The sequence below is a fragment of the Dermacentor albipictus genome, chromosome 5, assembly GCF_038994185.2.
Source record: "Dermacentor albipictus isolate Rhodes 1998 colony chromosome 5, USDA_Dalb.pri_finalv2, whole genome shotgun sequence".
Lineage (NCBI taxonomy): Eukaryota > Metazoa > Arthropoda > Arachnida > Ixodida > Ixodidae > Dermacentor > Dermacentor albipictus.
In genome coordinates, this window is record NC_091825.1 from 151,239,889 (window position 1) to 151,267,594 (window position 27,706).

Below are 27,706 nucleotides of genomic sequence, written 5' to 3' on the forward strand. Positions count from 1 at the left end.
CCATGAGTGACGCCGGATATAGCCATCTCAATGCTATATCTACAACACACATATATATGCAAGAAAGTAAACGGGCGGAGAGCCGCCGCATTTTATTAAAAGCACGCTTAGTCTTCCCTATGCTTTCGTTGACATCATGTTGTGATTATCAAAAAAAGAATCAAGCCTCCTAGTTCTTTTTATTCTTCCCGCTATATAGCCTGTGTGATCGAAGCAATATTTTTCTTCTTTTAATGATGGTAAGCTGGATCGACAGATAACGGAATCTTTAGAGCATATCAGGCGATATCGTTATTTCTATACACGCGAAGTATAGGCGTCTATCAAGCAACAATTGTGTCGCACTACAACAAATGACCTAGTATTTGTGTTGCCACCGACGATCTCTTTCGGTGACGTTACTCGTTGCCCACTTGTTCTCCGGTTTCACCGCTACACTCACACGCTCGTGCGATGCGGCTTACGTTACGCGCCGCGTGCCGGACAAAGGTAATCGGAGGTGCCCCCTTTTTTTTCTTTTTGTTTGTTTATCTAACTGGCCAAGAGCTGCCGTTTCACTTGCGTGATGTGATGTAACGATGCCCTTTTCTCTTATGTTTTCTGATATGTTATTTGCCTAGTCGCTGATCCTGTTCAGCCATATCGTCCCGCTTGACGTCATGGTTTTGGTTGCGTGGCGCGGACGCAAAAAAAAAAAAGCACGCCGTAATTACATCTTTCCTGACAAATGAAGCTCACTTATGCTCCAAACAGGAGCGGAAGGTGTTGTAGACCCAATATTTTCTTTGCAATGTGTATGAGAAATGTTCAGAAGTTGCGTTTATATGGGAAAATATGACGTAAAAATAGGCGCGAATGTCTCCTGTCGAGCATGATGATGATGATGATGATCTCCTTGATGAGTTCCATGCGTAATGTATCCTCTTCTTTAACGCATCCCGAGTCTCGCGACTTTGCGCCTTTCCCGCGGTCACTTGGGCCTGTAGCCAAGTCCCCATTCGTTTTTCTCGATACCAAAGAGATGGGGTAAGTAAAGAATTAAGGAGAGCATTCGGTGTCTGTTTTGATGACCGGTAAGAGAAACAAACTAAAATGAATGCAGGGTGGTTAACTAGAACGAATACGCTATACTAAGGGAGGGGGCGGGGGCGTACAAAGTTGAGATAGATAGATAGATAGATAGATAGATAGATAGATAGATAGATAGATAGATAGATAGATAGATAGATAGATAGATAGATAGATAGATAGATAGATAGATAGATAGATAGATAGATAGATAGATAGATAGATAGATAGATAGATAGATAGATAGATAGATAGATAGATAGATAGATAGATAGAGTTCACACAATCACTGCTGTTAACAGCGCAAGATAACAGTTAACGCTTATCAGTGCTAAAATCGTTCCTGCAATTTTGTTGTCCGTTAAAATTGCAGCAATGCATTCGTAGCCCTCTGCTGAGGCGCCTTGTGAGGTCGGCTTTCCAAGATGATTTGTTCTGACAATGGTTCCTTCGCCAGCGTTATCAATGGGATCAGACGGATGTGAACGGTGGATGATAAGAGTGGAATATACAGAACCGACCGGAAGTAATCGCTACAACATCGCGGCCCAATAGCAGCATTTCCACAGGGTTTCCACATGGGTTTCTCTTGCAGCTTCATGCTAGCTTCGTGAGAAGGAGTTTTTTTTTTCTTTCCTTTTCTTGAACTCACCACAACAGGAAATGGGAAACCCTTCGTGTCAGGCGAAGTGAACGGCGCGTGCCACCTTGACGCCTGCCCGTCTTTCTCTTTCGCGGGCGCCCCCCTGTGCTCAGAGGGCGAGGTTCATCGGGGCAGAACCCTCAGTCGCGACAGGAATAGCATGTCGAGGCGCGCGAGAAGGAAAGGGAGAGCGCTGCTTGGGAGGCCTACTTGGCTGCTGCTGACTCACAACACCCGCTGCGGCGGCGGCTGGCGGACGTTGCACAGTGCGCACGGCATGCCATCTTAGCGCAGCGGAACGCTAAGGTCGCGCCGAGCGCGCCGGAACCGAGACGGCGGTGGTGTCTCATGGTGCCCGTGGTGCCCCAGAGTTGCCGAGCTGTCTTCTCAAACCAGGCGATCATCTCTGACCTTGGCACAGACTCTATAAATGGAACGGATGGCAGTCGATCAACTTCCCAGGAGGGATTGAAACGAATGGCTTATGAAAGAAAATGACAACAAACAAACATAAGCAGGCCAGCTAACCATTTAACCAATAAAGCGAGCAAACGAACAACTAGCTAACTAACTATAATACGGAACAATAGCCTCGGGAGAAAATATAGGCGCGAGGAGCGCGTTTTAATTGATCTTTGTTTCGTGAATCTCTTGCACGCTTGCATGAGTGAGACGCCTGACACGTGCAACACTATACGAGCATTCTCTCGCAATTTTGTTTCCTTGCGTCAAGCTTTATCCGCGTTGGGAATTTCCTCAGAGTTTGCCGAGTTAAAAGCCCTGGTGGCATTGAGCGAATGCGATACTTGCCATGGTGGCACGCGCTGTGCGGATCCAAAGCTACGTCAATGTCCGCTCGAAACACAGGAGCGCGGATTACAGCCTCCAGTGAGCTCGAGCCGCAGTCCGGAGGGGAGGGGGGGGGGATGAAATATCCGCGTCGCAGTTCGAGTGAGCGTAGCTGAATAATTAAATCCACGCAGGAACTGGTAGCCGAAGCATTCACCACTGCGGCTCACCGTCTGTTTCGCGGCTACCTGGCTTGAAGGTTAGTGAGGCGTGATGGACAATTCACACAGCGTACCCCGCCAAGAAGGTAGGGTGAAACGCTGTCACCTAAGGTTGAACGCCGCCAGCAAGAATATGAAACTAAGACTTAACTGTTTCGATGAGGGCGAAATGCAAAAGTGCTTCGAGCATTTGGTGCAGGTCAAAGTACCCTAGATGGTCAAAAATACTCAGCGGACCACCTCTTGGTGTCTATCAAGACCCGTGCATTGCTATCGGCTGTTAAACCACATAAATCAAGCCTAACTAAATAATCACGATACTCACAACTATACTGAAGAATGTTTAAGCAGATTGATAACGAGGACCGCGGAGCGGACATACGCTAGCGCTGTCAACGCCCTTAAACATTCTTAAGTATGTCTTGCCGACAAGGACGTACGTCAACGCTTGTCAAGCTAACAACACGTTGAGGAATGCGTAAGAACTGAAATCCGCATCTGTAATCGACTAATGCAGTTCTACGGCCGCATTTTGTAAATATTGTTTTACTGAAATTTTATTCTATTCATAGCATTCATCAGACTGTGTGGTCGATCCCGGCTGTTGGGGTTGTAGGGCGGCGCGCCAGCCAATAATGAAGGGCGATATATATGGATAAGATTGTCGCAAAATCTGGACGCTGTTGTCGTGTAGTACAGCGAGGAAGATTTTGTGGTTTCAGTAATCATACCAAATGTCAGGAAAAACAGGATTAGATAAACTAGCACATGAATCTGAGGTCGACACGCCGCGCTTGTTTGATGCGAGTAACTGCACACCGATGGGTAGGTATACAACCAACCCAGAAAAAATGGTCCACACGCAGAAGTGTAGGCTGTTGGGCCAGTTGGTGCTCACAGACAGAAAGGACAGAGCAGACAGGACAGACAAGACAGAGTGTCCGTCCTGTCCACTACGTTTCTTCCCGCCCGTATTTCCGCTCAACGACACTACACAATCCACATGCGCCCACATTAAGTAAATGTTTATGTCCGTAGTACAATAGACACACTACTAATGCACTACTAAATACACGTAACGCAAGAATGTCATTTTTCGACTAGTCTTTAAATCAAGCCCTGAATTTACATAAAGTTAATAAAAATGTACAAATCAAATCAGATTAATTCGATTGCTGTCTACAACAAAATCACGTATGGCTGTCAAAACACATCTCTGTTTAGCGGGGTATGACCATGGGCCGAATACTTGTGTAATAGAAAATTCATGTCTGTCCATGGGTTTAACTTATCTAGAAATTGACTCGCTGTTGATCACATCGTGGACAGTCAGTGCCTGTAGGTACACGAACCTGGACGCAACTTCGAGAGTGTCTGCACTCACGTAGCTGACGCCTTGGAAGCTGGCTTCTCCTCAATAATATTCGTCTCGCGGAGAAGCCCGTTTCTGCATATAAGATCTTTGTACAATTCTTGCAGGGAATACAAGGGTGAGTATATTGCAAGCATTCATGTCTCACAAATTTGTTCGTACGCGGAGACGGTATCGCTCCGGCCAATCATGCCGACCAAATGAGATCACAGCCGACATATTGAGCGAATAGTGCAGACAACAGGACTACGGGAAGATGACACGAGCGCTGGCTATCAACTGGTGGGTTATTCGGGAAATATAAATATGAACAAGAAACCACCATTTTATAGTCAGCGCCCGCGTTGTCGTCTTTCAGTAGTCCTCCTGTCTGCGCTGTTTGTTCGGTGTGTCGATGTTCAACTAACTAGCCCCAAATAGCACTCTTGTATAGATCATAGCCAACGTGCTGGTTAATCGCAAGTAGTTCTATATCCCTACTGAGTCGGTACCTTTGATTCGGCGAATGTAAAGCTAAAAAAAGAAAGAAAGAAAGAAAGAAAGAAAGAAAGAAAGAAAGAAAGAAAGAAAGAAAGAAAGAAAGAAAGAAAGAAAGAAAGAAAGAAAGAAAGAAAGAAAGAAAAGCAGGCGCAAATCGAGGTTAGCAGGAAAGCCAGATGAGTTAATGCCACCGGAGAGCTATTCGGAACAAGGTATGCGAAAAAAAAAATTTATGCATGGGGTGGTCAGCTTCAGGCTTTCGCTTCCCCTGCCTTGATTTTAGTCCTACGTTGACGACGTTCGTGAGAAACACTCGCCCTTAATCTTTCACGGGCTCACTAACTCGTTAAGACACATTAATCTGCGCGCACACGAACACTCCGTATAAGGACGCAGAGTTTTGAAATTATGGAAGCCGCGGTTGATTCCAGCAAAGACGACGACATCAGACGAGTGATCAAACGCGAATAGCCTTCCCGCAGCTCTGCCCGTACAGGGTCGTATGTACGCCTGACGAAAACCTCAAACGTGTAATACGGAGCAAAGGTAAGCGTCACGTAATAATCCCGTGATTTGACGGCGTGACAGAATTTCTCCATACGAGTTGCACACCCGGCGTGCACTTTGCGCCAAATTATCAGCATGCATGGTCTTGGATTGTAGCGCGAAGTGTAGCGCGAAGCGCTTCGTCCTGTCTGCTTCTCGTCTCTGTCCGTGTCACTTCGCGCTACAATCCAAGATAATGTTACTGTACCGACTCGCCCAACTTTCTATCCTTTTGCGTCAGCATGCAGTCAGTCTCACACGACTAACAACCGGCGCATCCGCCGTTGGCCTCTGACCCCGTCAACACGCCTCCCGCCTTATCACTCCTTCACGTATGTATAAAAAGAAAAGAAACGAAGAAGAGAAAAAGAACGAAAGAAAAGAAAACGAAGACAATTTTCGGACTCTGGAATACACAAACACGCTTCATACTATCGGTGCGTGGAATCGCGTCTGCGTGCCGGCGGCCCCCGGCTCCCAAAATATGTTGCCAACACAAGCACTCCGAAAAGAACCGAGCGCGCAGCGACAGTCTGTGTCGGGGTCGCCACGAAGTGCGACCCGTGCGACGCGGCGACGGTAGAACGCGCAGCCGAGCCATTCCCCGACGACCGCAGAAAACGATCACGCGCGCCTGCGTCCGCCGCTCTTTGTTCGCGGTGGCGTACGGCGGTTCCGATGTCATTCGCCGCTCCTTTTAGAAGACCGAGGCACTCAGCAAATGTGCGGGGTAAGTAAGGGCTCCGATGCCGACTGCCTGTTCGCCGACATGGCATCCGCGTAGCCCGTGCGTAATGTCTCGAGGCGCTGCGCTGCTGTGTATACGGAGCTGAACTTGGAAGTATAGCGGGGGCCATTCCTTCTCGTGGTACCACGGAATTCTATTTCTTGCAAGTTGTCTGCGCTACCGGGTGATCGTACATATATACTACTCTTCGGAATGCCTTCTTCTACGCCTGCCTTGAACTGAGGAACCCGTACCTCTTTTTACACAGCTCACATTTTGCGCGAGATCACGGTTTCGGGAAGGCATCCTCCGATGCCCCTGTCTCTACGCTTGTTCTTGTACACGTGTTCAAGCACACGAAATGAAAAAGAATGGAAGAGAGCAGACACGAAAACAGTCCATCCACGTTTAAACAGTCGGAAAGGAAACTTCCGGGCGCCTTCTTCCTCATTTCACCTCGCCATCTCGGCAGCCCCGAACAGCTTCGGCCATGGACACGGCTTCCCTCTTTAAGGGCTCACATAAACATCGATCCCAAGCAGACGCCAGGAACAAAAGGAACGAGCGCCGGAAGGTGCGGCGAAGATAATCGCCAGGCCCCGCTGAGACCGCAGAGCGGGATATTGCGCCCGAAGCACCCGTACACTTTCGGCGCGGCCGAAAGGCCTATTGCCGCCGGCCAGCGCAGCGTCCAGTTGTCGAGACGACGCCCCATACACCGGACATTCCACATCCCGTGATGCAGGGTCTGGAAAGTGTTCGCGCTTTTTCTCAACTACACACGTATGCCAGAGCATCTAAATTGGGAGATCTCTGCGTGTATAACGGGAGCTCGGGCATCTTCGTGCTCTGTGCTTTCTTACTCTTCTGGTGCATATAGGCAATTTTCCCTGTGCGTGTTCCATAAAACAACGTTTACACCGTCCTCGTTATCCCGTTCTTGATTTTCGTGCTATGGCGGACAGGTGCGCTGCTTACGTGTCCGTGAACTTATAAGTTTAAGTTGGAAAAAGCAGTACGCGAGGTATAGGACGAAACTTTCGATATGTGTGCAGGCTTTCGGCAACTGTTTACGAGGTATAGAAGTGCGATGGCAGCCATACGGACCTTTCAAGGAGTATGCCTGTTCAGCTGCATGGAGTAGATAAACAGCATCGCCATGAACAGCTAGGCGACGAATAAAGAATACCATATAGGTTTTAATGATTAAATACAGCGACGGATTACAAAATTACGATAAAAAAAGAGTATACATATTCGGCCATATTCTGCGCGTACGCAGTGTTGAAGTGTACGTTGTCACGCAACCGGCGAAGGGTGCATGTCAAGGAGGTTTCGAAGAGAAAGAGAGAGATATATGGAAGCTGGAGACACACACACACACACACACACACACGCACACGCACACGCACACGCACACACACACGCGCGCGCGCGCACGCACGCACGCACGCACGCACGCACGCACGCACTTGGGATTGCCAGAAGAGACTTCACTGCGTGCAACAGACAAGCAACGGTTTTCTCTGCGTATTCAGCACAAATCCGCAGCTCAGGGCGCTAATAAAGGCGCAAATTTATCGCAACCTGTACAAGTTAGATATGGCGTGAGCAACGGCAGCAGACACAAAGAACATGCTGCATTTCGTCTGCAGAAGGTTGTTATGCGCACATATATTCATTTCAATTCAGTTCAATTACTCGTAATTTATTCTTGAAGTGCTCATAAATAGCTATAAGCATTCGTAAAAGTGCACTTGCGAGTCCACAAAGAAGAAAAAAAACGAAAACAAAGCACAAAATATGAACAAACAGCAGTACAGGATTATGTAAAAAAGAAATGAAAAAGGAAATATGTGAGGCGGAGGGTTCAGCTTTGTGTAGGATCAAGCAGCATTCATTCAATATCAAAATCAACCAATCAATCAATAAATCACATTCAGTCAGATTCCGCGAAGCCAAGCTTGGTCCCGTGCCGCCTCAAGCTTGCCGCGCATCGTTACCGCAACGACGCTGTGTCATCGGGTAGCCACTCGAGATGGCTCGCCACGACGACAAGGCTGGACGACGAAGGCCGCGCGAGGAGCGGTCGACGGGGAAACGCTCGGCCGAGCGCCCCTTTCATCGGCCAAGAGATATATAGGCGCTTCCCAGAGATCGGGATTGCTATATACATAGCGCGCACTGGGCGACATCGCGAGATGACGATGGAGCAAAAGAAAAGATGCGCCTCCCTTTCGTCCTCGTTTTATTTTCTGGCTTGCTTACTCCGCCGAGGAGATAGCGCTAGCTTAATGGTCAAGCAGGGATTCCTTTTATGACGTTAATACGGGCCCGTATACCACACAATTCATGGCCCAACATCATGGCGAAGACCACGGGAGTGAACAGGACGGTCAACACGAGAGGCCACGCGTAAACTTATTTGCCTTCGTTTTGTTCATTTATATTTTAATAAAGGCGTTTAATCACTCCCAGCTCCGACTTTGAACATCTTTATTTCGGAAAGGCCACGCGCTTACATTAGATGAGCGATCCACGGCCTCTACGTCAGTCACGAATTGATGACTTTAAGTGCGGCATTCATCGGATGTGTCGTTTCGCCATTATACCATGCAGCTGTGGTCATATTTAGTGGCCCTGCGTTTTTACCTTGCCTTCTTTGTTCTCTCTGCGGTGCTTCGTGAAAGCAATGCGCCCTCTTTGGTCCTGTAATCGACTGCTTGCAATTCGTCCATGTGTCGAGCTGTAGCTTTACTCATCCGTGCCGCTTCGGCGTTAGCAAAACGTTGCACTCAGCTTATTTGTGCACTTAGGGCAGGATTCCGCAGGCGCTTAATTCTAAAGTGATCCGGGGAATCAATATTAGGTATTGCCAGCTGCTTGGCGCCGGTATGCCGCCGATACACGCCACCCTCGCTCTTTTTCTCTAATTTGCTTTACATATTGAAGAAGGCGAGGCGTAGGAACTATAATGGCCGGCAGCTTCGCATAACAAAAGCTCGAAAATCAGACTTTCGGGGTTAGTCCTAGTGAGAAGCTTAAAGGCAGCATGTTGGACGAACGCAAGTGGAAAGGCAACGCGACGCCAAAATAACACCTTCACGAGTGCTTTGAGCTGAAGTTGAAGTCCCGCATAAATGCACGGCTGACTAGCGTTCAGAATTTTCAAACTCATCTATAAGTTAGTACTTCAGTGAAAAGATAAAGAAATTACCCTTTCACTTCGATCAGGGCAACCGTGTGCGCGCCTAATTAAACTACATGCTCTACATGAGGAAAATGACATATTCATTTACTGCACCGCACAACAGGCAATCATTTTCTGGGAAGGGGGTGTGTTCTTTGTTTTGACGTACTAATAATCACTGCCATAAGGACGTTTTATCCTGGCTACATCGTACGCATTCTTAGCCAATTCAATATAGTCTAACTTAGCTAATTAATTAATATCCGCTGTGTTGCCTGGTTAAAGCCTGCCTGGTCAATCTCTTCTAGTCAAAACCACGGTGCTGACCGGAAAAGAATCCGAAGCACTCATTATCTTGCATCTCAGAAGCGGACGTGCAGCTGTGACGAGACATTCAATCTTCTTTGGGCCTGCCGGCACTACATATACAGCACCGGGAGGCAAATGACGCGCTCACTGCAATAGTCCACTATCTTAACAGAGAGTTACAGGTCAGCTCTGCCGAGGTAAGTACTCGTAGAAAGCATCATCTGCGCTGCTCAAGATCTCAAGGTCTACGGGCCTATATACATAACAGATTTTGCCCCTCTTCTTCTCTTTCAATCCCATTTTCCGCTTCCCCATTGCAGTGTAGTAAACCGGAAAGTTGCCTCTGGTTAACCTCCCTGCCTTCCCTCCTCTCTTTCTCTCCGAGACAGACCAATGCCTGCTACTACTTAATTGTGCATGCGGTTTACATCTTTTGTGCTTCTTTCTTTCTAACCTCTTAACCGGTGACACTACGGGCAAGCAAGGAGATGAACACAATGAGAAGGAGAGTGTACAAAAAATGCTGAAGCACCTAGTAGAATCAATGCGCGTGATTCTCGGTGGTCTCGAGACTCCGGCCGCTAAAGGTGCCCTACAAGTGCTCGCCGTGCTAGAGCCGCTTATCGCAGCTCTTTATATGCTATAAAGATTTTGTTTGGCGCTTGTGCTGTTCACGCAGGGGAGGCCCATACCAGCTTCGTCGTAACGCCTCTATGTTTAAGTTCACTCAAATTGGTGCCAACAGACTTGAGGCGAAACCTGATTGTGGCTTCATGGATGACATTTGTGAATGTTTATCATCAGAGTGTTGAACTTGCTTTCACCTTTGCGCATCCCTCTTGCTATGTCATCATCATCCCTTATCACATCTTTATGTCCCCGTTCCCCCTCCCCCTGCGCAGAGTAGCAGGCTAGAGCGCCTTAGCTCAAGCCGACCTCTCTGCCTTCTTTCAATTAAGTTATCTAACCTCTTAACAACCCCCCCCCCCCCCGCCTAGGTTAGCCCTCCGCGCAGGTTAGTCAACCAGAACTACACTTCTCATTAACTTCCCTGCCTTCCCTCACACATCCCCCTCTCTCAGTAGTGTAAACAAGTATTTTGTGTAGTCATCGTGTCTTCTAGGTGAGCACCTGCCGTTCCAGGTCGCTTTTGAAAGTACAAGAAAGGAAACGTATCTCGCAGTGAACAGATAGGTAAAAAAGTAAATAAATAAATAAGCGACAGACGGGAGCCAGAGCTCGTCGTCTCCGTGCAGCTTCAGGAGGCAAGTAGGAACGGGCCACTGCGCCGAGCAAACAGGGAGGAAGACTCCAGATGGAGCTCGGAGAGAGCGCGCAGGAAAAACCAGACGGGTCACGTTTACGCGAGACCCGAAGTGTAAACATTGCGCGTGTCTTATGCGCGTAGCGGTGCTATCCGCGTAAACACCTGCGCCAGTGTTTGCGCACGAACGAGTCACAAGAAAAAAAAAAAAACGGCAGCGCTTCCGACACGGAACGTACAAGATGAGGTTTTGGCTTGACAAGGAGTCCGTGAATTATTCAACCCGTAACTCACGAAGATCTTTTCAAAGCAAGAAAAAAAGAAGTACATGACTGATGTGCAAACCAGAGCCGGTAAGCGCAGAAGCTATTCACAGGATCAGCATCTTCAGGACGCTAGTGATATGGTTTGCCGAGCTGAACAAACTGTATTTTTCAGATGTGCCCCAGTGGTGATTAAAGTTCCGTTACGCGTTCACACTAGCGGCAAGAACGTGCGCAGAGTGCCGCTCGGCCGGCGAGACGGGTCGATGTCGGCACGCACGGCCACACTTGCCGCAGCGCCTATGTAGCTTTTCCCGCCACGGCCCACTCATGCAAGAGCCGATATTTACGTTTTGCCTGCTCACTTCAGTCAGCGCTAATTCTAAGCTGAGTCGAAAGACGCGATAGTTCGGCGGGGCGTATGCCCACGTGATGAAATAAGCAGCTCATCATTGGTCTCCCCACTCCGAGACCGGTTCGCTGTGCGGCAAGAAAATGTTGGCGCTAGCCAGCTTTGGCGGCAGGCGTTTTCTTCTTACCGCTAGTTTAAACGTACCTTTATGGGTTCTCGGAGGAGGTTAGCGGAACACACGGGCAAGAGAACACTGCCGGGTTTAACCGTGTAAACAACGTGACACTGGAATGAGGTAACGGCGACGAGTGAGACAGCGGGCCAGAGGTACAGACATAAGAAACGACGAAAAAGAAACAGGATTAACAAACATGTGGTTGGCAAGTCTGAGCTCAGTTCCGCGGTAGCGAAGGCAGAGAAATTAGTACGCGGCTGGGAATGCGCCAGACACATTTTTCGTTTCTTCCAATCCTCCTGACCGTATCAGCTCCTTGCCGGTGGTTGCGTAATATCATCCAAAGGTTTTGACAGAAGGCTGAAAGGAGACCACGCAATAAAAAGACGCTTCTGCGTTGAAATACTCCAAAAGAGCAAATAATGCTCGTTAAAGTTTTATTTCAAAACAGTTTCGTATCACACCAAAGCTTTCATTTTAACGAACTTCAACGTATAGGCACCTTTAGCGACTTTTAAAGTTTCGAGCAGATTCGGTGAATGAATGAACGAATGGTGAGTGAGTGAATCAGTGAACTAGTTGGACGCACCTGGAATTGGTGACAACTTTGTCACTGCCTTGTTCGTGAATCAAAAAAGCGTTCAATGACTGAAAAACGACGACACGGGGTGAACTGAAAGCATTGCAGTAGTAAAGCAGTTTTTTGCAAACGTGCATGGAAAGTCAGTTTCAATAATGAGCAAAATGAGAAAGAAAACCTAGACCAAAAGTTAGCCCCGCGAACTCTTTAAATATGCGACAGATAATTATTATTGTAACGCCTCGACAGCTGCGGCGCGTGTGTGCCCTTACACAGTCTCATTTACCAAAGTGACGCTTCTATTACACAAACTTGCGATTTCGCGCACAAATGCGATCGCGTACGCTCAGCACACCTCGAGTTTTCTGTTAGATAGTTCCAAAGTGGTTGAAGTCCCTCTATAATGCTACAAAGGTATGCGCCACCGATGGTGGGATCGAACCCCTGTCTTCCAGCACAGCACCCAATGATCCAATCATTACAGACGCCATCGCGCGCATGCTTTGCTCGTGCCAAAGTCGTTCTTTTAAATTGCCAACGCGCGCGTCATGCGCCAGTTTTTTGGCATTCTCCTCTCCCAACAGCTAGCGGTTTGAGATGTTTTGCTAGAGCGCCCCGTCTTCGGGATTAGCCCGCATTTTCTTATTTTATTCTGCGAATTTATGTGCTAAAGTCACTTGTTTATTATGAGGCAGACCATAGTGGGAGACTTCGGAATAATTTTCACCACCTGTTGTTCTTCAACGTGCACCCAGTGCACGGTGCACGGACGGTCTCGCATTTGGCCCCCATCGAGCCATATATTCTATTACATACCTCTAAAGCGAATTAAGGTCGCCTATAATGCTATCACATTCAATAAAAAGTAAGGCACACAGCCTCATTGATGTATTTCCTCAGCCCGCCAAGGATGAAGTACATGTACTGTAACGGACGTCACAACATAAATTATCCACTGATCTGCCGCGATGTTAGGCATTGTAAGGCCTCAGTATTGTAGGTAATAAAAAAAGTTTTTTTGGAGAGCGCAGGCTCCACCAGCGACGCCAAACAATTACACCACCAGAAAAGGCAAAAAAAGAAACAAATCCCTAAGTAAATGACAAGTAGTAGCCCGACGGAGGCTGACATTTAACAGCCTTTTCCTAATCCGCCACTACTACACAATATTTATCCGGATCAATATACTAACTTGTCTGTCAAATGCAAGAACCAGCAAATCTGTTCCGTATTTCATGGGCATGCCCGAAAGAGGACAGAAGAAAGGTGAGGCCGTGTTTCTCAGCTCATGTCCCGTTGTCCGAGACAGGGTCATTGCACGAGCTGAAGGAGCCGTCGTGGTCCCAGAACGCAAGGCCGCTTAACATGGAAAGTCTCCAGTACTATTGGAATCTCTTTTTTGCCAGATAACGTTTCGATTCGCTCACTCACTCACTCTAACATAGCGATGATGAGAAGGGCGCCTGTGAAAATGATAGGCGCGTATGTACGAAAAGCTTGGCGATTTCGTATGGAGTATGGGTTCATTTGTTGGGCAAAAAAAATGATAATAATAATAATCATAACAAAGAGGTGACAGGAAGGAAGATCCCGTTAACACACGTGCAAAATCTCTTATTTCATATAGGCAATGGCACCACAGAAAAGAGAGAGAGAGAGAGAGAGAGACTGAAATATAAATAACAAGCTTGACATACCGCCTAATACGCAATATTTTATTTACGGTCGGTTTCTTTCGTACATTTTCATTATGCTTTTGCTCGATTGCCACCCGGTTACCGGCCTTTCCCCCACAGTTGGTCTGTGTTCGTGTTTAAACAACAAGAACAACAACAACAACAACAACAACAACAACAACAACAACAACAACAACAACAACAACAACAACAATAATAATAATAATAATAATAATAATAATAATAATAATAATAATAATAATAATAATAATAATCACCAGCTGTGTTGACTCAGCGGCTATGGCGTTTCGCCGCTAAGCACCATGACACGGGCTTCATTCCCGGCCGCGACGGCCGCATTAAGCGGGAGGCGAAATGCAAGAACGCCCGTGGTGGCGTGCATTGCGCACACGTACAATACAACCATTTGGTCATGATTAATCCTTCACGACTACGGCGTGCCTCATAGTCATATCGTGGCTTCGGCATGTGAAACCCCAGAATTTAATTATGTTTCTTTTTATCATCATTACAGCCTTTGAGTTCATCTGATGGGTAATCATCATTTTTTTTCTTATTCTACCGCTATTTCTCATCTTGAACGAAACAAGAACCATTTTGGAAATACGGTTCAAACAACTTGCAGTCATTTTTTTTTTCAATTCTTGACGTACGTTTTCCCTGAGCCGCCTCTTTTTGACGATGTCATAGGGATGTTGATTATCCGTTGAAAAATTTATTAATAGTTTCGAGGTCATTTGCTAATTCAATCTTTAATAATTTATAATATTTTTATTCATTTGACTATTCTCCAAATGTTTCCGTTGTGTTCTTCTCAAACCAAGGAAGTGCCGACTTCATTTTTTCAACGTACCAGAAGCTCTTGAGCATTTTCTTTTTATCCTGCCGCATAAAAATTGACTTGCCATCCCGGCCCTGCCAAAGTGGATGTCCAGCGAAGTTGTTGAAAACCGGCACTACAACTGCTGAGGGGGTATGCAATGCTTAATTGCACTAGAGTAATGTTAATTTAGAGTGATGGTAGTAATGGGAGTAATGATTACAGCACGCCGCCACTGGTCGTATTACCGTTTCTCTTTCCCTTTGCCGCTCCTCGTATTCACGCTGCCCCTCCGGAGTCCACGCTATGCTTTGCCTGCCCATAGCGCTGCTGCAACAACAGTAAAATCAGTTGCCAGGCTGTTCACTCCCCACGTAGCGAGCTGCCGTCGCAACGGCAGCTTGCGCAACAATTATCTTTGCCAAGAAACGTATGCGGGTAACGCTACGTGCTTCGCACTGTTATCAGGAGCGCCTTATCATCAATAATGCGGTTCGGATGCTTGTTTTGTGTTTGTTCTTTATTGAAACGAACGCTGCGCTGTGTGTTGTATGTGCGGTTCCGAAGAATGTATGCACTTTTCGCTTCACTTTGCTGAGTGCTTGAAGCCTGCTTCCCCTCCAGCGCGGGTCGGTCCGGTATTGCCCTACCTCCATGACCGGCCCACATTTTAGAGCGCAGCTCTTTGGCGTCCGTTCCTGGGTTTCGCGTCGTCGTCGGCGTTGTCGTCGGCCTCGTAACCAGCTCCGCCCCCCTTTCATCCCCCCAGCGCTAGCAGCGACCGACTGATACCGCTGGATGCCGCTGACGCCGCTAGAGAGTCAAGATAACATGACTGCATAGAACACCGTCGCCGCCATGCAGAAAGAGGAGGAAAGGGTCCCCCCCCCCCCCTGTTCTTGTGTGGCGGATAGGGTGCTCTTCAGTTGCCGACGCGCCGGTTATTTCACGTAGGCCCCGGCACGTCGACGAATACGTGACCACCTTCCCACGGCTAGACCTGGTTCTTAGCGCTGCGGAAGCGAGGGTATCATATTGTTTGTGTCGGCATCGGCGGCGTTGTCCCTGAAAGCAACTCCGCAGCTGGGGTTGACTCACTATCGGCGTCAGCGGCATCAGTCAGTCGCTGCTATCTCTTCCCTCCTCCCTTTATCGTGTTGTCCGCTTGCTGCGCGCGCTTCTGCCCCCATCGTTTGCCGCTGGGTGTACACGCCGCCCCCCTCCCCCCTCTTCCTGCGAGTCTCCGGTTGTCAAAGCGCCGGCTCGAACTTAATTCCTTTCTTCGCTCCTCCTCCAATGCAACCCCTGTGCGGTGGCAATCAGTGTACCAAGTCGAACATATATCAGTCTATTTCTCCGACCACAAAGCTTCCTTCATGACTGTCAAGAACTGTTAGTGGAGTCTTTGTTAAAGGAATACGTGTGAAAAATAAAAAAAAATTCTGTGATAGCGCATACATGTGTTGCTCGATTGCTTTGCCTCAATCTATCGAAAAGGTGAAACAGCTTATTTGCTGCGCTCAAATTTCGCATTAGGAAGTAACGTAATCGTCGGTAATTTTTTTTTTGCTTATGGACACGGACACGAGAAATGCCGGCCTCACGGCGTCGCTGTATAAAAAAAAAGTAGAAAAAGAAAGGTCAAATAAAAATTTTAGAAGTTTCATCTCACTAGCTTGAGCTATGACTAACTTCGCCAGCCGTTCTCTCCCTGAGGGCGTCTCCGCTGGTATTCAGCCATGAAACGCCAATATTGCGTATATACAACTTTATTAGGGACAGAAAACGACTACGTCATTAAATTACAAAACTTATATATTGATTCTTTCGTGTTTATTCTTCCTTTGAATCATTTTATTCCGAAATAGTTTTCTTGTTATTTTTGTATATTCTTTCTTTCATCCATGTGCACATCATAATATTCTGTTTCATTTTGATTAAAATATTATTTAAAACACATTTGTAATGCCACCTACTTCTTGGAGACTTCCCCGCAGTGGATAAGAGCCATTGGTGGGAAACAAAACAAGGCAATCTTGTTGCTTGCCATGCCTTCTTTTCCGTTTCGTTTTTACTCTGCGGCACCATTACACCCAAGAAGTGAACGATAGCTGCACCTGTCGAAATGTCGTCCGGGGGCTACGTTCGCGACAACCCCGGCAGGGCGCGGCGACTGAGCGAAATCGCGCAGTCCCGCAACGCGAATTGCCCCGTAACGGTCGCCTCGCAGCCAACTGAAATAGCTCAGCGCAGGGAGGCCTTCGGCTGTATAGTACACGCCTTTCCACCTCCGACTAGCGCACAGTTTTCGTGTACTTGTCGCAGGGTCCCCGCAGCGACGCAGAAGAGGAGCGATTCCCGACGGAACGACTGATAGGCTCCACGTGGCTGCTGTCTATAGCTCCCCGCGGAAACAACCGGGGGAAATGGCGGGGCTACGCGGCGTTTTTGGCCGGGCGGATTGCAGAGACCGGGAACCTGCTCCGAAATAGTCGAGCAGAGGGCACGAACTCCAGCGCTGATCGCGCGTTACCTGGAGCGTCGGCCGCCCAACTTCCCGCAAGTTCCGCTTGTGTGGGCGAAGGGCATAAAAAAGCAACGACTTGTCCATTGCTGTTTTTTTTATTTTAACGAAGCGTTATTTGCCTCCCCCGCCGGCGTTTGGTGTGGCTCGGTTTCTCGCCGAGCTACGAAGGTGCACGGCGTCGCTGTCGCAGTCCTGGCTCCCGAGGGCTTCGCCCAACGACTCGCACCCTCGTGAGATCAAGTAAGTGCAGCCCCTCCCCTCGTCATGGAGGTAGTAGAGGTTGAAGGCACGAAAATAGCCCCCGAAGAAGTTTCCGTTGAAGCAGGGTGGCTTGTCAGCCACCGTAAGCAACGACAGACTACGCAGGCATCATCGCTACTCATACACGGATCCCTCCATGCAACAGCAAGCGCACGCACCGAGAGTACCGAGCAGCCCGCACTACGCCGACGCGCACCACGGCAACCACGACTTCCGAAGAATGATATCAAGATCGTCATACGCCCAAGAGACGGTTTCAACGTGTCCAAACTAGGAGACGCCCAGATACGCGACTCAATACTACAGATCACGGGCATTACAACCAAAGAAGCAGAGGACGACATTTACCGCTCATGCACGGATAATAATGTCATTGTAGTTAGCACGCCAATAATGTCTAACGCCGAAAAATACTGTCGCATCCGCAGTCTCCCCATCGGAGCAGTCCGCTACGCTGCCACAGCATACGTCACACCGCCGGAGGACACAGCCAAAGGAGTCATACATAACATCCCTTCATATGACACGGACGAAGACATTACCAACAGTCTCATTTACAAGAAGAACCCTACGATTCTGCAGGCCCGACGCATGGGCAAGACTAATTCAGTGCTCATCGTATTCGACGGAAAGCAAGTACCGTACCATGTCTACTACCGCGGAGCAGAATACAAATGCTATCTACATAAGAAGCGCATCGAGGTCTGCGACATCTGCGGGACCGTCGGCCACAGGGCCGATGTATGCCCCACTCCAACCCAGAAGAAATGCAAAAGCTGTGACACAGTAAATCCACCGGATGATCATCCCTGTCACCCTTGCTGCGCGCTCTGCGGCAAAGACCACCCGACTGGTGATAAGTCCTGCCATCGCCGCTTCCAGACACCACACCTCCTACTCCAACGACGATGGGAACGCCTACGACTGGGACAACAAGGAGCTGACCAGGAGATGGGGCCATCGACTTCTGCAAATGGAGACTCAGCTCTGCCAACACCGAAGTCAACACTACAACCGCAGGCTCCCGAACGCAGCAATCCACGAGGACGCAGTCGGTCTCGTGGACGCAGCCGCTCCCGAGGTCGCAGTCAGTCACAAGGACGCAGTCACTCTGGGAGCGGACCGGATTCAACACCGCCGCAGCAGCAAGGAAACACAAGCCTTAGAACGACCACAGTCAAAGTGCAAGACGCACCCCCCAAGGTAAGCTGGGCCAGCATTGTCTCCCACACAGGTCACACCACACAACCTACAGCAACCCCAGTGAACACAGTTAGTGACGCTACCACGCACAGCTTCATGCAGGAGCTCCGATCCTTACGTGCTGAGATACAAGAACTCAAGACAGAAAACGCTAATGTCAAATCACAACTTGCAGACACACAACCCAAACATTTACCATCAAATGCAGACATCCTTCCTGTTCCTGCAATAGATTGCCGGCAAACCACCCAACAACCAACCTCGCACAAACGCAAAGCTCTCGAACCAATCTCAAAAGCGGCAACACCAGCATACCCTTCAGAAGGAAATGTCAACTGTGAGGCCCTCACTGAGCTGCAACAGCGGATAGAACGCAACCTGAACGAAGCATTAGATTGTAAGCTTGCCACATTGCTCGACGCCTCCATTGCAAAAGCTCTCGAACGCGCAATGGACAACCTCCTTACGGCGAAACTAGAAACGCTACTACTGCCCAGAATTGAGCAAGCCTTTGTGGCAAGAGAACAACAGCGACAGGAAGACATGGACGACACGCGCAAAGTGCTTCAAGACATGGTCGCAACATTGGCTCAAAATCACAACACCCGTTTGACAGAATTGGAAAACACCCTACTCCGTCCCAGAGCAGGTCCACTAAAGAAGCCGTACTCGCGTCCCGACAAAGATGGCTGCGAGTAATCCAGAACGTGTTACCTACTGCATTTGGCAGTGGAACTGCCGGGGCTTCCGGCGAAAGCGAGCACATTTAGAGCAATACATTACGTCTCTCGCACCACATACTTCCCCTGATGTTATCGCATTACAAGAGACCGGAGAAGCGGCTAAGCTGTCGGGATACGCGGCATACACCGCAGTTTGCAATGATAACCGCAGGCCCCAAGTAACCACACTAGTTAAGCGAAACATTCCGGTTATACAGCATCACACAGGCATTGATACAGCAGCCCACATTTTTCTGGAGATCATCCCGTCTGCAAGGCGCAAGCAACAGAGCCTCTTCATCCTAAATGTGTACAGCAGCCCCAGAGAACAACATAGGTTTCTACGACTTTTCACCAAAGCAGATCAACTAGCTAGGGGAGCCCCCCTGTTCATCGTAGGGGACCTAAACGCCCCTGCGGTGGCATGGGGATACCCAATGGACCGCCGAAAGGGAAGACAACTATGGCTTGACGGACAGAATCTAGGTCTTACTCTTGTCACGGATCCAACTTCTCCCACTCGTATGGGAAACAGCGTTAGCAGAGATACTACTCCGGACTTGACATTCGCAAAACGAATTCCACAAGCAGACTGGATCAACACACAAGACAACTTGGGCAGTGACCACTATTTAATCCAAACAACAGTTCGAGCGGGCCCGCGAAAGCCTAAGGGTCGTGAACTCCACATAACGAACTGGGACGCTTTCCGGCAGGCCAGAGCCCTCACCTCTTTCTCGGGTACCCAACCCCCTTACGAAGATTGGGTCGCATCCTTGCTGCAAAACGCGAGCAAAGCCACTAAATTAGTTCCTGAGGAAGCCAATCTGCAGGAGGCAGATAGCAAGTTACTGCATATGTGGGAAGCCCTCGCCAGTCTGCAACGCAGATACAAACGCAACAAGCTCAACCGAACGCTCAGGAAACGTATTAGCACTCTCACCCTTGAAATCGAAGACTACGCACAACAACTTACTCGTCAAAATTGGCACAGCACATGCGACAGCATGGAGCGGCAACCAAACCTGCCCAAAACGTGGAATATCCTCCGTTGCCTCCTCGATCCGGCTAACAGCAAGAACACACAACAGCACAACTTGCAAAAAATTATTCACACCCATTCTGGCACGGACGCACAAGTTCTTCAAGAATTGATAGACCGATACATAGGACCTCAACCTACTACACCCGCTCCACCATACACAGGCACCGATAACGACCACCTGGACGTGCCCATAGAAGCAGCAGAAGTACGTGAAGCCATCCTCGCACTCCGCCCTAACTCAGCCCCGGGACCTGATGGCATTACTAATAAAATGCTTCGCAACCTAGATGAGGATTCTATACTAGCCCTCACAGCTTATTTTAACGAATACTGGGAAACTGGAAACCTTCCCTCACAATGGAAAGAAGCCAAAATTATTATGATTCCCAAACCCGGGAAGCGCCTCCTACTCGAAAACCTCCGCCCTATCTCCCTGACTTCATGTGTCGGAAAAGTCCTCGAGCACGTCATCCTCACACGCTTACACAGACATATGAACGACAACGACCTCTTCCCCAATACCATGATTGGCTTCCGCCCGAAACTTTCTGCTCAAGATATCATGATTCAGCTCAAGCACCAAATTATCGATGGCGACAAAACCTCCAGGCTGGACACCAGAGCCATCTTGGGGCTAGACCTAACCAAGGCCTTCGATAACGTCACGCATGAGGCCATACTGAACCAACTGGCCCAACTCCAGGTTGGCCATCGAACCTATAACTACGTAAAGAATTTTCTTACAGGTCGCACGGCCACCATTACCATTGGAGGGTTGCAGTCGCCAATTATTCACTTCGGCAGTAAAGGCACGCCGCAAGGTTCGGTTCTATCCCCTTTTCTGTTTAACGTGGCCTTGCTCGGACTACCGCCTGCATTAGCTAGCATCCCCAACCTCAAGCATAGCCTCTACGCAGACGATATCACCCTGTGGGTCACCGGAGGCAGCGACGGGGACATCCAAGACACGCTGCAGCAAGCCATCAACGAGGTCGTTGCATACGTAGAACCGCGCGGCCTGGCGTGTTCCCCACAGAAATCGGAGCTCCTTCTGTACAAGCCTAATTGGGGAGGTCGACGTCCAGACCCTCACCCACCCGAGATAGAACTCCACGTGCACCAGCAACGCATACCTACAGTACCTAGCATTCGTATCCTTGGCTTACGCATCCAACAAAACGGCAGAAACACGGAGATACTCAAGCAATTAGATAATCATGTACACCAAACCACTCGCCTCATTGCACGCATCGGAAATCGACATCATGGCATGAAGGAAAGCAACCTTATACGCCTGGTAACCGCCTACGCCTTGAGCAGGATCACCTATGTCGCCCCGTACCTTAGCCTCAATGCAACTGACAAGTCCAAACTCAATACCATGATCAAGAGGGCCTATAAACAAGCCCTACATCTTCCCATCACCACCTCTAACGAGAAACTGGACGCCCTAGGCATTCATAACACCATAGACGAGCTTATTGAAGCGCACCGTATTAGCCAATACGAACGACTTGCCAATTCCACCACGGGCAGGCACATTCTAGGCACCCTAGGCATAACCTACACCACCCAATTCGGACCAAAAGTACCCATCCCTCCAAACATTCGTGATCAGCTAGTTATCCCGCCCATACCTCGTAATATGCACCCTGAACACAATCCGGAGCGACGTGCAGAAAGAGCTAAACAACTACAAAAGCGCTACGACCAAGCCGCTGACGTAACCTACGTGGACGCAGCAGACTACCCCAACCAAAACGCCATGGCGGTAGTCGCAGTCGCGGGTTCGCAGTACCACCTCTCCGCGGCCGCATCAATATTCGCCACGCAACCCGAAGTAGGCGAAGAAACGGCCATCGCTTTAGCCTACGCGGCTACCAATGCACACTGCATCATCAGCGACTCAAAAACGGCCATTCGTAACTACGCAAGAGGACTGATAGCACCCCAAGCGCAAAAGATTCTCTCTGGCACTCCTCTCTCAAGGCAACGCCGCGTGCAGATCATCTGGGCCCCTGGTCACTCGGGTCTGGCTGGAAACGAAGCCGCCCACGATGCCGCCCGAGCTCTCGCACACCGGGCGCATCATCCTTCTCCTGCGTCTTCCGATCCCGACCAGCCCTCTGTTCTGCATCGCGGTCACGCGCGGGACCGAATGGTCACGTTCAGAGAAATTCTACTGCACTACCGCAGAGAGCGGTTACGCTACCCCCCAGCACACAAAACACTGACTAAGTCTCAATCCACCACTTGGCGACTCCTTCAGACACGAACTTTTCCGAACCCCGTGCTTTACAACCACATGTACCCCGATGCATACTCACCACTCTGCAAAGTGTGCAAAGCCCGCGCCGACCTCAATCATATTATTTGGCAATGCCCCAAAGCCTCACCCACCAACACCTCCCGCACTAACACACGCATCATTAGTACGGCCGAGCAGTGGGAGACATTGCTGCTCAGCTTGGACCCAGAGGAGCAGCTCTGGGCCGTCCGGATGGCCGAAGACGCCGCCAGGAAGCAAGAACTGGCCGCCGTCTGAGGAAGGGGGGGATTGGGGGTTAGCCTCCCGACCCCCGCCACCCCTTAACCCCATCAAGGACACAATAAAGTTTTATCTCTCTCTCGCCGAGCAAAACATGGGCTGATCCCGGAGATGACGTAATCAAATATGAGCCCATCCAGGAAACCAAAGCACGTAACTTGGTTACACCAGTGCACGATATGTGCTCTAGTAAGAGTTTTAATGTTATACGTAATGCAAGACGTCACTGGAGGCAGTGCAATTAAAGGCGCGAGTGTGCCAATCCTGATAATGCTATCGTAGCGCAGTTGCACAAGTGAGTGAGTGATTGGGCGAGTGAGTGAGTGAGTGAGTGAGTGAGTGAGTGAGTGAGTGAGTGAGTGAGTGAGTGAGTGAGTGAGTGAGTGAGTGAGTGAGTGAGTGAGTTGTCAAAACGTATTGGTCGCACAGATGTTGCACTCGGGCACCGGGAAGTCAGTGAATGGGTGAACGAGAGGAACTTGCAATTTGCGATTTCCCCGCCCCGAACAGGTGCGCCACACATGCAACAAATGACTTTCAATGTATTTATGCCGAATGCGGTTATTTTATAGTGAGTGAGTGAGTGAGTGAGTGAGTGAGTGAGTGAGTGAGTGAGTGAGTGAGTGAGTGAGTGAGTGAGTGAGTGAGTGAGTGAGTGAGTGAGTGAGTGAGTGAGTGAGTGAGTGAGTGAGTGAGTGAGTGAGTGAGTGAGTGAGTGAGTGAGTGAGTGAGTGAGTGAGTGAGTGAGTGAGTGAGTTGTCAAAACGTATTGGTCGCACAGATGTTGCACTCGGGCACCGGGAAGTCAGTGAATGGGTGAACGAGAGGAACTTGCAATTTGCGATTTCCCCGCCCCGAACAGGTGCGCCACACATGCAACAAATGACTTTCAATGTATTTATGCCGAATGCGGTTATTTTATAGTGAGTGAGTGAGTGAGTGAGTGAGTGAGTGAGTGAGTGAGTGAGTGAGTGAGTGAGTGAGTGAGTGAGTGAGTGAGTGAGTGAGTGAGTGAGTGAGTGAGTGAGTGAGTGAGTGAGTGAGTGAGTGAGTGAGTGAGTGAGTGAGCGGAGTTGTCAAAACGTTTTGGTCGCACAGATGTTGCACTCGGGCACCGGGAAGTCAGTGAATGGGTGAACGAGAGGAACTTGCAATTTGCGATTTCCCCGCCCCGAACAGGTGCGCCACACATGCAACAAATGACTTTCAATGTATTTGTGCCGAATGCGGTTATTTTACAATTCTAAACCAACGCACGAAGCGTGTTGAGCGTCGTTATGTGCTCCCTGCCTATGCATGGCAGCCCGATCCCATCCTGTTCTAAAGTTATTGACATGATGAAAATGTGAACTATGCGATCCCTCGAATATACACATGTAAGATGTATTTGTTCGCGTGATGCGTACTAATGCGTTCGTAGAGAAACTATCCAAATCCAATGCATGACTTGCTTTGTCGCATATGCGAGCAGTGTGTTTTGTGGTGTAACTCAGATCAGAAATCTTGTTTTGGTTTGCCCATAGCCCATACAAGACAACAAGAACGGCGTAAGCGGGCAGCGGCATTAACTGCGTTCCCAGTTTCGTATCTCTGGCTGTGGAAACGCCAGTCCACTTGTATGACATTGCGGCCTTGCAAGCACGCTGGCTTGACGGTGGTATCTAGGTGACATTGGTGTTGAAAGACCAAGCTATCTACAGACAGCTCAAAGATCGCGCCTGCCCTCCCACCCCTCAGCGCTCTAAGATCTTTTACAATTGACACAGACACGACGAGGAAGTAGTTCAGCAGCAAAATCCCGCCGCAGTAATGCGTCATTACACCGAAACAGCGAATATCTGCGTGCTGCGATTTCGGTCGAAACAGGCACCTCACACACACACTGTAGGGGTTGGGGGACGGACGTCGGGATGAAAACCCAAAACTTGGGAGGGTTTATTCTACATTATGTACAAGGAGGTGAGCGTCAGGTAACAGACGTACAGTCATTACGGGCCGGCAGCAACTCGGACGCTGCGGCCCGCGGCAAGAAGTTCGAGAGAGGTGAATCAGGGAATCAGGGAATGTCCCAGAATGCTCAGGTCTCTCTGGAAGGCTTCTTATAAACCCTTCGAGCACTGTAAGTCACGTCATGTTTGACCAATGGGAGAGTCCGCTCCGATGACGCCATTTTCAGCCAATGGTAGGCGCCCGTGTCGCGGTGTCACACCTGGCGGCTCTCTGCGGTCTTGCCTCGCAGACTGGCAATGCACTTCTAACGAGGAGAAGGGGAGGGCTGCTCATGCTCCATTGTCCGAGGCCCACCTGCTAATCCCGGCGGCGCACGAACTTGTTGGCACGTGAACTTGTTGCCTTAAACTTGTTTGCTCGGCCGCTCCTCTGGAATGTGCTTTCCTGCTTCGGCATTCCTCAATTAGCTGTGCTGCGACTCGAAGTGGTTTGGGGAACTCGAAGTAATCGCAGGAAACAGCTCCATATCTAACAGCTCGTCCTCGCCCCGGTTGTTCTGAATGGCCGGTGAACTCAATTCGCTGGCCATGAGGAACGCCGAAAGAAGCTGCAGGGTACTGGGGTCGAGCCTCGTTTGACAACCCTCGGGATCCTGGGCCCTGGAGAACATACGTCAAACAAACCAAACAACACAGCGCTGCACCACGCGTAAGCGCAGGCTCTTCACCCCTGACTCGCCAGGCTATTACTGAGTCAAAATCAACCCTGATCATTTAGTTCCCCAATTTTGACAAAACAGTTGTAACCACCCTTCCAAACAGCCATCCATTTCTCCTCGAATGCCGACAAGACCAGAGTACTATTGTTGTTGCAAAACAAAAGGGTCGTTGACGATGCAAACAACAAATGAAAACAGCCGAACATAACTTAAGTGGCCTAACTACACGAACAGCATGTTTCCAATCTATCGCAGTGGCGTACTTATCGCACGTATTGGTACCACTGAACAATCTGGTCAAGCTCACAAGTGAGTAATCACAAGCGCGCTAGCCTTGTGGTCACTATCCAGAACGCATACTTGTGTTGTAGGCAAACTCTTCATTACACTTACTCACGTTTCTTCCCTGAAAGTCCTACAGGACACGTGACGTAAACGAACAATTAAACTTGCGGGACTTACACACTCCGCAGAACCCTTAAAATGATGCGTCTTCTACTAACTCTCTCCACGCACGCTCACTAAAGAAGTCAGAATACGGCTGCCCTCCACACACACTAGCAACCCAGTCATAAAGTCTGCTTCCTTCCGTCCACACAGGACACGCGCTAATGGAACTATGAACGCTTCTCAGTGCAAATCATGCACTCACTGAAAATCTACGCGCTTAACCTTAGAAAATTCAAAACACTTAAAAAGAAAGAAGGTTAACTAAAACACACGCGCGTTACGATAGGCCTCTCAACAATAACCCTGACACTCAGGTTACTTACACTTACAAGAAGAAAGCCTATTTACTTATCAATGAGCATCTCGCAAGACTACATGTTTACTTAAAACGCATCTTTCAAATCTCGGAGCTTTCTCAAACCAAAACATAAACAAAGCTCAAACCTTACACCTTGAAAGAAATCCTAGTCTCAATTCGCGAAAAACTTTCCGATGCTCAAAATAAAACAAAATAACACGCTTTACTTCTACGGAAGCTCTCTTGGCCTCCCTTTCCAAACGCTTATGTCTGACTCATACTCTGAGCCGTCCTCGCGGTGGTCGCGGCTTGAAAGCTACTCTGGCTGCCGAGAGACAACAAAAGGGCTGACTAACTATCAGCTCCCCCAAGACGTTACGGTCTCCTGCCAATTTGCGTCCTCGCGCCCCGCTTTCAACACAAACTCGATTGACCGCGTCGCTACTCCCCACCTGGTCTCGCCTTGCCACCTTGCGTTTCTTCGAACTGCACGCTGAGCTATGAAAAGAACTACGGAACGACGAGGAGTTTAACTGCCTCGTGCCCTTTGTCCGCGTCCGTGCAGAACATTCTTCGCGGTCCCCCTTTGACCGGTGGCTCGAACGTTCTGGATGCGTCAACATCGTCCGTGACGACCGCACCTTTTTCCTCGCGCCCTGCCCTTTTGGGTTTCTCGCCATCTTTGGCGGCGCTACATTAATTACCGTCTTCCGGTCTTTACTGCGCTTCTTTTTACGGCGCTTTCTCTTCGCACTCACTTTCATGTCGCCTTCTCGTGCCTCGTGCTGGCCGGTACACATCTCGTCGGCCCGGATCGGTCTCTTACCCGCACAGTCTAATTGATTTTCATTTAAATCAACATTCTCTCTGCCTCGACTGGCGGACAGCTCAACCGACTCTGGCACAATGCAGCAGGCTTTACTCGAGTAAGACAACTCGCACTCTTGCGAACTGCCCTCTGCTACATTGCCCAGCTCACGCTGTGCATCGGCACACAGCCCGTCGGTATCGATCGCTGTCTCACGCGCACAGTCCGAATGATTAATAAGTGAACCATCCCTATCTAGGCTATCTAGACTGGCGGAGAGCCGCACCGATCCCTGAACAATGCAGTTGTTCTCTCGTGGACTACGGAGCTCGCCATCCCGAGAACTACTCTCAACTGCATCGCCCAGTTCGCACTTCACTTCTGCACGCAGATCTGGCTCTACATGGGTGCTCGCCTCTGTCGCGCCAACAGTACCCTTTTCCTCACTAGCAACCCCGCTAACCTTACCAGCGACGCACACACGCGGTAACTGTGCCAATTTGTTCGCAGCTGGCGTAGCTGTCTCCACAGTCATCTGTTGGCACAGCACCTCGTCGCTCTCACTCTGGCCTTTAACGGCCTCTATTGCCACTAAGGCATCGTTAGCAGCTAGCCTTTTCCCTTCACTTATGAATCTGCAGCTAATCTCACAGGCACTACTCTTCTCGTCGGCTTCTGGC

The 27,706-nt window shown here is 49.3% G+C and overlaps 2 protein-coding genes across 11 annotated transcripts in view; one reads left to right on the forward strand and one right to left on the reverse strand.

The window, feature by feature from the left end:
* Positions 1-27,706, reverse strand: part of Dys (Dystrophin) — a 488,311-nt gene that overhangs the window by 428,039 nt on the left and 32,566 nt on the right. The window lies entirely within an intron of this gene.
* On the forward strand, positions 17,239-27,476 carry LOC135903771 (uncharacterized). The gene is made up of 2 exons (XM_070538959.1): positions 17,239-18,884; positions 27,418-27,476. The coding sequence occupies exons 1-2, from the start codon at positions 17,288-17,290 to the stop codon at positions 27,474-27,476; spliced, it is 1,656 nt and encodes a 551-aa protein (XP_070395060.1). The 5' UTR covers positions 17,239-17,287.

Excerpts from the sequence above, each read along its gene's own strand:
- LOC135903771 (XM_070538959.1), top strand. The coding sequence starts at position 17,288 with ATGGAGGTAGTAGAGGTTGAAGGCACGAAAATAGCCCCCGAAGAAGTT. Across the intron at positions 18,885-27,417 it reads CCTGAACGAAGCATTAGATT|ATCTGGCTCTACATGGGTGC; the intron begins GTAAGCTTGCCA and ends TTCTGCACGCAG.